The sequence below is a fragment of the Scleropages formosus genome, chromosome 3 (genome assembly GCF_900964775.1).
Source record: "Scleropages formosus chromosome 3, fSclFor1.1, whole genome shotgun sequence".
Lineage (NCBI taxonomy): Eukaryota > Metazoa > Chordata > Actinopteri > Osteoglossiformes > Osteoglossidae > Scleropages > Scleropages formosus.
The window spans coordinates 34727239-34739966 of NC_041808.1; the positions used below are offsets into that span (position 1 = coordinate 34727239).

The following is a 12728-nucleotide window of genomic DNA, read 5'->3' on the forward strand; positions in this document are numbered from 1 at the left end:
GTCGCTGGGATCTGGGGAAAGAACGAGTGTCATGTGCATTGCAGACCTGAAACGATGCAAGACTGTACTGGAGGCACTGTGTTGAACTGTGGTAAACTATACCTGGATCCATCAGAGTAAAAGTGAGCAGATAACAGAGGCTTTAAAAGGCAGACCTCACTGTCTGCTGAGGCGCCCGGTACTCGGTAGCCAATGACCACAACGCTCTGCTTCGACAACACCTCCTTGACATCATTAGCGTGACCATTGTGAACCAACAGTTCAACACCTCCTATAGCGTTAATCTCTTATGACATCTTATGAACCTCAAATACGTTTCCAGGGAAGTGCAGACGAACATTGTTTGCACACAAAATAAACAAGCAGCTGTATTTGAACGAACAACAGAACTAAAGTCTGACTTGATTCGGAGCAAAGCAAACTGATAGTGTCATACAAGGTTGATAACATTGTTACATGAGAAAGATCTACCCTGATCTCATGCTTATAAATCACTGTATTTCTTTTCTCCAGTAAAGCAGAAAAAAAAAATTACAAATGAGCCTAATACGGGCTCACACACACAAATATTACTTTCCTATTAATAAAATTTCATTGTAAATGTACTGATGGCTAATTGCTTTTTAATTTTTTTCAGTGTATGCATTTCAGTCAGCGATAAGAACATTTTATAAACCTACATCCATGCAGCCAGCCATTCCTTTTTTAAATAATCAAATGAGAATTCAGTTTTGTAAATGAAGGATTATTTCCAAAATTCTGCCAGCTCTACTTGGAGAAACTCTGTGTGAAAAAAAAACACACAGCAACTTGAATCCATGTTTGAGGGTTACAGGTGATTTATGGTAGGCGGTGTTGCCCCCTGCTGACTGAAAGTGTGAAAATGATCTGTCCAGCTTTTATTATTATTGTACAGTATTTCACAGATTAATCCCATTCAGAGACTAGAAGTACTTGAGTAGAAAATTTCTATTCCATTGCTAGTGCAACTTATTGCAAGATAAGGCTTAATCTGTACAGAAATCCACTTCTATAAGATAATAATTTTCACACTCTGTTCATACTGATATATGCAAAGCTTCCTCAAATATTTCTTAATTTCAATGTGGTAAAATGATCACAGTTTATAACTACAATATGATTTTTTGTGAATTTTGTACACACTCACTTATAATAAAAAGTGTAAAAGCACAAGAGAAATGAGAAAATATGTTCAACGCTAACATTAGGAAATGTTGAAAACTACCAGGTGCTTTTGTCTTTGGACTTGCTATTTGTCTGAAAGAATATATCACAGATTATAAAGGACATAAATAAAGTAAATTGGAGAAAACTGCAAGTTCTAGGTAGTCTCTGTCAGCTCTGTGCTCTGAAAAAACTTTTTAGTTTATTTCAAAAAGTTTTTGCATGCTCACTTTATTTTTATTTATTGCGTTAAATACTGTATTGATTTATATAAATGCAGTGGTTCCCCATTATCTCTCTTCCTTCATTATATATATGCAGTTTAACATTTGTCAGAGATCTAAGTACATTACAACGTTCTGTATTAAACCAGACCTGTCCTGTTGCTTATATTCATATTTCTTCATCAAATTTTATTTCAGCTAATTTAAATAACATCTGTTAAACAAAGGTTTTCTCTATGTTAACATAGTTTCTGCTATGTTCTGGTTAATGATTTACTAAGAAATATCACAAAGTTCTAAATCATGTACATTTACTGTAAAATATAGAACTGGACACTCAATTCAATCAGCAGTTTGGTACAAAAAACAAAACATTAAATATATGTTAAATTAGTTTCATTGCTGTTAAAACTATAACTACCACTGTTACTAGTACTAACAGAATCACTACTATTAAAACACCCAAAAGTATTGAAGAAAACGATTTTCTTTCGCATTGTGCCAACAATTGACATTACACTGGCTGGTGTCCAGAATATTTAGACTGCTTCACCCTAAGCCATAATGGGGGGGGGAAACGATAGTACTAATGCACTATAAAATTGTTGCCATTATGATACTGATAAAGTAATCAGTGCAATATTTACATTTATTCATTAGCAGTACTGATTACAGGGCCCTTGTAGTTGCTCTCTGGGAAGGAGGCAGCTGCAAACTCAGTAGCAGTACTTGGAAGGCAAAAAAAATCATTGCTTGTATATAACTTTTTATTTCTGGAAGACACATGGAATTATCAAGATTTCGATTTTATTAATTAAGGAACCTTTGGAAATCAGCAGAGTCTTACAACATAAACAAAGGCAGATGGACGGAAGGTATTAAAAAACCTTGACAGCGTTTGAACATCAGTTTGGTCATTAGAAGGACAGCGAGATGTGAAGAAATCTTAAGTTTTCAGAGAATATCAATTGTATGTAACATGTCAAAGAGACACTGTGGCAGATATGAACACCTATATGCAAGAACATATGGAGCAGCTTACCTGGTGGAGTGTGCGATGAAGAACTAAAAGTGACACTCTTTGTGCCCTTAATTGCTTTTATAGCCACGTATCTCCATTGTAAAGTGCTGGCAAGAACAAGCAGAAAAAAAAAACTCCAGGAACTGAGCATTATAAATTAACATGTACTGTTAAGATAACATCTTTAAAGTACACACTTTTTTTCTATGGTGCATTCACAGCAGTATATATTTCTTGAAGTGATGGAATACAATACCAATTGCAGTTTCAAATCATTTACAAGATAAGTAAATGGACTGCTTGACAAATGACTGGCTCTTATAGTTTCTCCTGAACTTCCTTTTCAAAAGTCATCCCACAGACTTTGGATGCCATATTTAACACTTCAAAATGTTTTCTTTAGCACTGCAGGACTTCAGCAAATTCATCTGCTTTAAACAGGAATCCCTGTCTCTATACTGGAGGCCCCTCATGGCTGTTTACTGGCACATGTTAGAGTGAATTGTGATGTGAATAATAGTCAATACAGGGCTTACAGACTTGCAGACGGAGAACATGCCTACAAGAATGACTCAGGGTCTATAGAGCAGTGCGTTCAAAATAGCAAGAGGACACATCCAGAAGGGACGTGACATGGGGGGTCTGGGGCTTTTGTCTCCATGGTAAATTTGTGCCAATGCCTTCCCAGAAGCTTCTCTATAAAATAGATAGAACAGAATTACTATTACATTACAATTATGCTTACAATTACAATGACATTTCTTATAAAACCCACATTTTTGGTTACTAATAAATAACTAAAACTATTTTGTATAAAATATAATAATAATTATAATAATAGGTATATATATAATACTTATGATATAAATACAGTAATTGTTTTATAAAATGTAGTAAAATAAACATGACTGGTGGGTTAAAAAGAGTTCGCTAATTTATCTTTGGTTGATCTACAACACACATGATAAAGGTGGTAAGAAGGAACCAAGTACCACAATGGTTAAGGAACTGGACTTTGGCCAGATGAAGGGCCTGTAACACAGCCAGTGAGCCTATATTTCAACCAAGAATAAATTAGCCCTTGGGTGTCATAACTCATACCTGTCCTGTGTATGTACAATTTTGTAAGTACGGTGCCGTCTCATAAATTTATGTGTCCAAAAGACATTTACCTGAAGGCATTTTTTGGCAATGAATGTAAAGGAACTGACAGCTGATTTCGTCTTACTTCCCCACTGTGTGACATTTTTATCCGCACACCATGATAATCCGCGGTATTTTTAGCCCAAAACGAACGTGGAATCATAAAGAAACGCGGTTTATTATTTACGGCTCTTCTCGACAGATTAGTCCATATTTCATTCGGACACATCATGACATGATTCATGTGGCGAATGATTGTGTACACTTTCACGGTGCTTCAGTGTTTCCACTTCTACGTCTGAACGACCCCGAGTGTGAAACGGGCTCGTTTCATACACAGAAGTCAACTCGAGTGTGTGTGAAAAGTGTGTTTTGGTCTTAGGACCCTGGGGACGATGGAGAGCCATCAGTCAGTGTGCGTAAACCCCACCCCGTTAGTCCGGCGTCCGGCGTTGCCCTGGCAACGGGTCGGGATCTGTCTCCGAGCCGGCGCTCAGCAGGCGCGTCGCATCCTTCTTCTTCTTCGCGGAACCGTTACTCGTGGCGGCGCGATCGCGCTCCCGGTGCTCCCTCGGTGCCCCATGATCGCAGGTAAGGGAGCCAAGGCTCCGCAGCGGCACCATGAGTGACAGGTACCACCGGGCGGCGCGGGACGGCTACCTGGATGTTCTGAAGGAGGCCACTCGGAAGGACCTGAACGCCCCGGACGAGGATGGAATGACCCCGACGCTATGGGCCGCTTACCACGGCAACCTGGAGGCTCTCCGTCTCATCGTGGGCAGGGGGTGAGTCCCGCCGCGCCCCGGCCGCGCCCCGGCCGCGCCCCGCCCGGTCTTCCTCTTCCAAGCGGCTCGAGGTACCGCTGGAGGCACGTGACACAGCCATCATTATTTCACTCGTGTCGTGTGTGTTCCGTGAAATGAGTCCACTCCCGCGACGTCCAACTTCCAGGGCGCGCGCGCGCACACACACACACACACAGACACACACACACAGAGCCACGAATGAGTGTGTCGGACACATCCCTCGGACGACGACGTGCGGTTTTTGCAGGACTGCTCAGTCAATGCATATGCGGGAATGAGTGTGGGGGTCCTCTGCCAACTTGTGACACAAGTTGTGTGTAACGTGCACGTGTGTGTGTGTGTCACTTTGTGTGTAACAGTAACGTTACACCCGCGTGTCTGTGTTATCAGCCCAAGTGTGGGTGACACAAAGATGCTCTCCATGTCCAGGTATGAAAGGGGAGAATGAGCTGTGTTGACCTGTGTGTTCCCCCCCCTCTCTCTCTCGCTCTCTCACACACACAAGCTGGAGACAGGAGCCTTAGGTGAAGTACAGGCCATCATCATCATCATCATCATCATCATCATCGTTATTATTATTATTATTATTATTGTTATTCATAATAATAATAAACTTTAGCACAATAACCTGCAATGATTTACAACCTTTTACACACCTGGATAACTTTTACCGTGTCAGGTGATCGCAAGTACACAGCTGGAGGGCACTAGAACAGGAGTGGGACTCAAGCCCTGCTCCTTTGGGTGCAAGGCAGTGCTGTCCTCTTATTAATGCTATGTGTGAAAGGAACTTGTGCGCTGAAACAAAGGTGATGCATCGACCCAGCCTTTAAAATATTTAGTTTTTGTATGTGAAAGAATGTCGGACCTGAACGTGGTGGTTGAAGGCAACGAGAGGAAGCTTCTTAATCTATTAGAATTACTTCTCAACTTTTCAGCCCGTCTCAGTACAGGTTTGTCATGAAATAAGGAGTTGCATGCAGGGGCATCTGGTACTCTAGTGCTTTTAGCTGCTGTCTTTGGACCAAAAGTCACAGGTTTGAATCCCACCTCCAGCTGTAATACCCTTGAACAAGGTACTTACTCTAAATTGCTCCAGTAAAGTTACCCAGCTGTAAACATGGGTAAATTATTGCTGGTCCTTCTATAGACCTTTGAGAGCAGTATGTACACATATCCCAATGTAAGGTTGGTAAATACTTCCCTTTATCTGTATTTCAATGACTGTATGGCTCATGTTGTTATAATTGACTCTGTCCAGTATAGTAATTGTTATGGGCTGTTTTTACTTGGTGTTAATTTTTTGTTCATTTCCTCCTACGGATCCGGGTGCGACTTGCTGGCCTGTAAAGTGCAGCCACAGATGGACAGGCACAGCGGTGCCTCACAGTGCTCGAGCTGTGTGTTTGGGTGTAGCGTCGAATCCACCTCACAGCGTAAGGAGTTGGGTTTCGGACACAGGGAGAACATGCCAAGGACCTGCACAGGAGAAGGGAATTGTAAAAAGTTTCCATACCCTCCTTTACCGTGAAAACCATGCAAGTGGTCGGCATGAGTCGAGTTTGACTTGAGAGCAAATTAGCCTACCTTACCTTACCTTATAGGTTCTGAAAGCTACTCAGCTGGTTCAGACATCAACTGTCTTTGCAAAGTTTGTTAGAATTTTATCATTGTTGTGCACATAGGATTGAAAATTGGACAGATATGTATGTCCGTAACAACATGGCGGGTTAAACTGGTCAGCGCGCAAGCCATCAATATCAGTTGTTCTGAGTAGTAAACTGTTTTATATTAAAAAAATCTTTGTGTTCTAACCGACATTATTATCAAATTCTACCTAATGAGTTGTCATATTCCAGTTTTCACTGGTCTTGTTTCCACTAGAACCCTTCTGATTTGTCTTTCTAATTATTTTTTAATCTATTTATGTGCTTTGCGCTGTTTGTCCTCATTTTCCACCAATTTGTCACATCGAAATGTGCAGGGATTTCTTGTGTTCAAGTGTGCTTTTGTGAAGAGGAAAATGTTTGTGAGGATATAAAGCATGCATGTGTTCATCGGCACAGAGACCGGTTTGTGTGGCAGCCAGCAGGCAGACAGAAGGGCCACACAAAAGGCCCCGTTTAGGGCCTCCACCTGACCTGGTTTTCAGTCCCTTGAACTAAATGAGCTCCCTCGTTAAATGCCGTAAGCTTACTGGCAAGATGGTTCCAGTTTTTATTCTCGCTGCAGTTCCCACATTTATTGCAGGCAAACATAGACTGATTGCTGCATTTATCTCACCAAGCTTACGACTCAGATGTAACAAGTACATAGTTTGTCAGCAGGTGGTGCAGTGGTTGGAGCTGTCGCCTTGCATGTGGTTAAAATCTCTCCTCCCACTCTAGCACACTGAATTTATTCAGTAAAAGTTAGGTGTATACATGAGTACATTATTGTAAATTTCTTTGGAGAAAAGCATAAGCCAAATATAAATGTAAGTTGCTTTAGACAAAGGCATTAGATGACTAACAGTTATTAATCGTTTGTTATTGGTATATCGTTACTTAATCAACATGTTTATCAAAAGCTGTTTTCACAGCAACTGGACTTTTTCTTGTAGCAGTTCTTGTAAGCTACCATGGTTAAGTACAGAATAGATGATCCTCTCGAGGGGAATCGACGCACAACCTCCAGCTTACTAACCCATGTCCTTGAAAACAAGCTGCCTGCTGTATTTCTCTAAAAAATAAGTTGTAATATTTTTTAGGGGTAGTTATGGTGGTGGAGGTGTCATCCTTTTATGCCACCCTAAGGAGTTACAGTTGTTGCTGCTGGTCTGCAGGTAACCATGTACTGTCGTGGGGTTTTGTTTCCAGCTTGCTTTACATGTGTTCCAAAGCAATTGCTTTAACATCTAGAATGAACATCCATCGCCTTCAATGAAACTCTCATCTGTTTAATCTAAATTTGATGCTGCACACTATCACATTGTCACTATCAAGCCGCAGTGTTGTGTCAGGTTAGGGCGCGCTGGGGATAAGGGCGTCAGATTGGGCGTTTATATTATATGGTCTCCAGTCTTCTTGTAGACAAGGTTAGCGGCAAGACAAATCACCGTGACTGACAGCTTTATTGCAGGTGCAATAACAGTGTGGGGCAATTAAGAGGTAATTAAGTGCATTGCAACTTGGGGAATGACAGACGGGGGTAAAAGGTCAGGGTGATAGCAGGATGAGGGGCGAAAGGTGGCGGCTTCTTTTCAGTGAACATGCATGACGATAATGTGCTGAACCGAGCGCGCAAGTTGCCGGTGGTCTGCTGTCCATCTGACTTCTGACCGGGACGTCTTTTTTTCACATATGCACACGCTGAAGTGTAATTTGATGTTGAAGTGTGTAAGGAAGAACTGGTGCAGGAGAGCTTTTGGTTCACATACCACCATCACTTTCCTTTTTTAATGTTTTGTGTCTAGATAGAGTGATTATGTATGTCCAAGAATGCATTCATACTCTGAGGTTTAAAAATTGATTTATGCTTTTGAGTGTGAGAAGTATTTTAGTCAAAATGTATGCATTTATTGCCTTAGGTGGGGAGTCAATACATGGCAGTGGATATGTCCAAATGATTTCCTGGTCTAGCAGGCCCAGGTGAGCTGGAGGCAGGAGAGAAACTTGGGACGAGGCACTCGAGGTGCTCAGCTGTGTGCCTGTGGGAACCTGGCAGGACTGTGCATCAGTAATACCTCACTTCAGTGCAGCATTTCAGAACCCTGCCCCAATCAAATATTCATGCTGAAGCTTGCCTAGCGAGTCACCTAACTTGTGACATAAGTCGGGGGTCCGTATGGAGGCCTGCTGGAGACCTGCTGGTGGCATGATGCATATGATTGTGTGCATTTGCACAGTTCCACGTCACCCTATTTGACAGGAAATAAGTCTAAAACAAGGTGCCTCTTCAATTTGTAGAAATACCATGTGTGGTCTGCTGAATCTAGGGTATGTCACAAGTTGGCTTTTTAGGTACTGCCTAGATTGGATCAGTGTTCTTTTTGCAGGCAGTTCAGGGTAAAAAAAATCTTGATTTTTTTAAACATTTATTCTACGCAGGAGAAAAGTATCATTTATGGGGTTGTAGGGGTTAGGAAGTGGGTGAATGATGTTTTGCACAACACTCCTAAGGGCGACAAAGAAAACCAAACATTGTTACCTGATGTATTTATTGTTTACAGCAGCCATTGATATGGTACATTGAAGTTGAACAGTAAGATTGTTATATCTTTTGATTGATATTGCAGAAGATCTACACGATAAGCGGGATTATCTTCTTTGATGTCTGTTGCAAAGCCATTGCTGAAAGTATAATATTGACTTAAGGAGGAAGACTGCAGTGAAGGTGCAAAATGTGCCACGGTGCGAGGGACTGCCTTGAATGAAGAGCCGCTTACTTCTCTACTGGGGCTTGGCGAGTTGAAGGCGCTGCGTGTCATCACCGAGCGACAACTTCTGGAGTGGACCGATACTTGATCGGCACTCCGTGAAACGCAACACCCTGAGTCTGAGCTCTGGAGGTGGCACCCTGTTCTGTGAGCGGTGATCCCTGGCAGCAGTAGGTCAGGAGATGGTTTGGGGTGGGCTCAGGGGCAGTATGGAGTGGCGGAGCCAAAGAGCATGTCCATACTAGCCAAAGTCAACAAGGGCAGATATGATTCCCCTAGCAGCTGCATGTCTCACTGCCACCTTTTTTTAATCTCCACTTTCATGTCAATGTTTAATACGTGCCTTGTACTTGAATGGATTATTTATTTATTACTTGTTGAATTATCAATAATTCATTTTGCTCTGATGAACATCTCATGGCTGAACCAGCAGAGTTGAAAACATTATCAAAAAATCATGGGCTGGGCTTTTGAGAATGTTTTGTTGTTTTGCTGTGAAAGGATGGTTAAAACTGCACAGGGCTTGGTCACAGCTCCTCATGTTTCCTTGCAGGCTTGTACTGTATATCAGTTGACTTACACATAGTGACCTGTCAGTTATGTCCTGAAAGGCTATGGTTTGTAAATGTAAATATAGATGTGTGGGGGTGTTCAGTTTCCATGAAGTAAGTTAACTCCTTTGCAGGTGTTAAAACCTATTCTAGCAGCCTGCAGTTTTCAGTGTCGATCACCTCCAAGCGTTAAATCCAAAACATATGGTAAGATGCACCTATGGAATAGGATTTGTTAAAATAACAAATCTCTGTTTCAAGTTACCTAACCATAAAAACTGTTAAAATGTTGTTGTGTTTTGATTTGGCAAAGTGAAACGATAATAGAAAATTTATACAGTGCCGCTTGAAAGTATGTGAACCCGATAGCGATGGTCATTATTCTTGTGTAAAATCTTAGAATAAACTTACAGAATCTAAATCTTAAACTAAGGAAATGAATAAATGATTGTGATTTACACACCTGATTCTACTTAATTATTTGGTTTAACCAACGCAACTTGGGGTTCACTTATTTTTTGCACCTGTGTTACTTTTGTCTTTCTACTACACATAATTTCCTCAAAAGCAACATGGAATTGCTCATTACGCACCTATTATAGAGATACAAAAGCTGTCAAATGAGGTTGGATTTCATTAAATAATAATTTTGCAGTAAAACTAAGGGACACAAGGGGTTTAGATAAACAATCAGATAAATAATCTCTCTAATGAAAATTATATATAGTACTCTCTGCTGGAAAGAATTGGGAAGACACCACTAGCACTTGCAGTGTTGGGGATTCTATAGCAACGTTTCATATGGAGAATGACAAACGGCAGTAGCTTGTTAGGGCGTCAGGGTTCATCCGGATACCTATGAATCTCTCCACTGCCGTCCTATAGGAATGTTGGATGCTTTTGTGTGGAGAAGGGGCATGAATTGAAATGGTCACTTTTTTGGCGAGAGTTAAATCCATTCATTCCGCATAATGTTAATCACAGGGTCGAATTTGTTAAAGAGTGATTTTATTAGAATCACACACAAAGAAGTGCCTGAAGTCACAATCTTTTATTTCAGCTCAGCCCTTTTTCACTCAAAGCAGGATGCGCTTAAGTTCCTGTAGGGAATTTCTATAAATCCTCTTTAAATGCTTTTATTTCTTTAGATTTCAGCATCCAGTAGCCTTTAGGCTCACAGTGTGCCTTACAGTGTTGCTAATTTGGTCTTCAGCTACCCCCCGCTTGCTCAACTCCCATTACTGTCCACCTGCAGGGGTGACCCAGACAAGTGTGACATCTGGGGAAACACACCACTCCACCTGGCAGCTGCCAATGGGCACCTCAACTGCCTCTCGTTCCTGGTTTCCTTCGGTGCCAATGTGTGGTGCCTGGACAATGACTACCACACGCCATTGGACATGGCAGCTGTAAAGGGCTATATGGACTGTGTGCGCTACCTGGACTCCATTGCCGCCAAACAGACAGGCCTCAATCCCAAGCTGGTGAGCAAGCTCAAGGACCGCGCCTTCCGCGACGCGGAACGTCGCATCAAGGAGTGCGTGAAGCTGCAACGCAAGCACCATCGACGTATGGAGCGCAAGTTCCACAAGGGGGTGTCGGAGGCCTCGGTCTCGGATGCCATGAGCTTTTCTAGCTACGCCAGCAGCACGCTGAGCCGCAAGCTGCAGCAACTGGGCACCACCTCTGTCAGCATGCCATACTCCCAGGTCTGTTAGGGTCCACAGTGCTGACCAGGGTTCCCCTCTGCAAGCTACTAGTGAGGCCTTAAGCTCCAATGAAACTGTGTCTGCCGGTATGAACGTGAAAAGCGAAAACCTGACGTGCTTCTTATCAACCTTGTGTGTTTAACGTTTCACCCTTATTGACTAATGGATGGCGTTGAAAGTCTAGATTGCAGATGCTGATTTACGTATTAGTGGTGTTAGTTGTTTGCTTGAGACTATAACACCAGACTTAAAGAGAACTGACTGTGTGGTCCTTGGTTCTCCCTTAGGCCACTCTACATGCCACTGCCAGGGGGAAAACCAAGATCCAGAAGAAACTGGAGAAGAGGAAGCAGGGCGACGGGACCTTTAAGATCTATGAGGATGGACGCAAGAGTGTGCGCTCGCTGTCAGGTCTACAGCTGGGCAATGACGTCATGTTTGTAAAGCAGGGCACTTACGCCAGCCCCAAGGACAACATGCGGCGCAATATTCGCGACATGTTCTCGAGCAACGAGGATGCCATATCACGTGCCCTCAGCGAGCCAGGTTTGCATGCAGCCGACACAGCCTACTCTGAGGTTAGCGCTGATTCTGGCCGCGACTCTCTGTTCAACCGCCCGGGCCTGGGTACTATGGTCTTCCGCCGCAACTATGTGAGTGGAGGCCTCTTTGGCCTGGGTTCCCGTGACGAGGGTGGCAGTGTGGCATCCCGAACAGCTGACGTGCGCCTGCGCAGCCGCCTGCGTCGCTCACCCAGCCTGGATGACAGCATTGGCAGTGCAGGGAGCCTGCAAGAGCGCAACATGCAGGAGCTGCCCTGGGATGAAGTGGAACTGGGCTTAGATGATGACGATGAGCCAGAGACATGGCCACTGGAGGCCTTCTTGGCAGCTCACAGCTTGAGCGAGTTCATCCCAATCTTCCGCAGGGAGAAGATTGACTTGGAGGCTCTGCTGCTTTGCTCCGACCAAGATCTCAAGAGCATCCACATCCCTCTGGGGCCTCGTAAAAAAATCCTGGATGCCTGTAAGCGGCGGCTGGAGACCCTTGAAGACCCGGATGCCATTGAGGACACTGAGCTGTGAGTTTAACAGCTGTGCATCTATCTCAGAAACCTTAATTTACTTTTACTTGGAGAAGTTGGGCACTTCTCAAACACAGCTGGGACTGGACCAGCCGTTTTTAGCTCCGTCTGTCCGTATTTTTAATAAGCTTTTTATAGATACCCCTATATTTGTGCACTTGTTAGTACTGTAAACACCTCAGAAAAAGTTACATTTATGGAAAATTACTCAGATTTTTACTTCATTATTCGAAATTAACTTCATATTTCAAAACTAATTTAAAATGTCATCTGCACAACCTTGTATCCAGGCTTGATGGATGATTGATTCATCCCATAAACATGTGCAATGTTTGTTGCCGTTACTGATCACTGAGATATAGGATGATGATGATGATAATGTAGGTTTTCTTCCGTGCTGGATAAGGGTGTTATAAAACCACTGGCCTTTACTGAGGCTCGGAACATAACCCATAACACTGTTTGCTCTCAGGGAACTCGGTTTTCTGTCATACACCTCAGTTTTCTTTGGAATTCTTACACACAGTAGCAACAGTCTAGTTTGATTTTCGCTTGCTTACTTCAATGGCAAACTATTAGCCAACCTCT

General features: G+C 42.7%; 1 protein-coding gene across 1 annotated transcript; it reads left to right on the forward strand.

The window, feature by feature from the left end:
- The first annotated feature begins 4194 nt into the window (after window positions 1–4194).
- ush1ga (Usher syndrome 1Ga (autosomal recessive)) lies at window positions 4195–12141 on the forward strand. The gene is made up of 3 exons (XM_018732719.1): window positions 4195–4358; window positions 10603–11056; window positions 11344–12141. The coding sequence occupies exons 1-3, from the start codon at window positions 4195–4197 to the stop codon at window positions 12139–12141; spliced, it is 1416 nt and encodes a 471-aa protein (XP_018588235.1).
- Window positions 12142–12728: the final 587 nt, after the last annotated feature.

Bases quoted from the DNA above. Each gene is read 5' to 3' on its own strand.
- ush1ga (XM_018732719.1), top strand. From the start codon at position 4,195: ATGAGTGACAGGTACCACCGGGCGGCGCGGGACGGCTACCTGGATGTT. The intron at 4,359-10,602 runs GTGAGTCCCGCC...GTCCACCTGCAG, and splicing joins CGTCTCATCGTGGGCAGGGG to GGGTGACCCAGACAAGTGTG. The intron at 11,057-11,343 runs GTCTGTTAGGGT...GTTCTCCCTTAG, and splicing joins TCAGCATGCCATACTCCCAG to GCCACTCTACATGCCACTGC.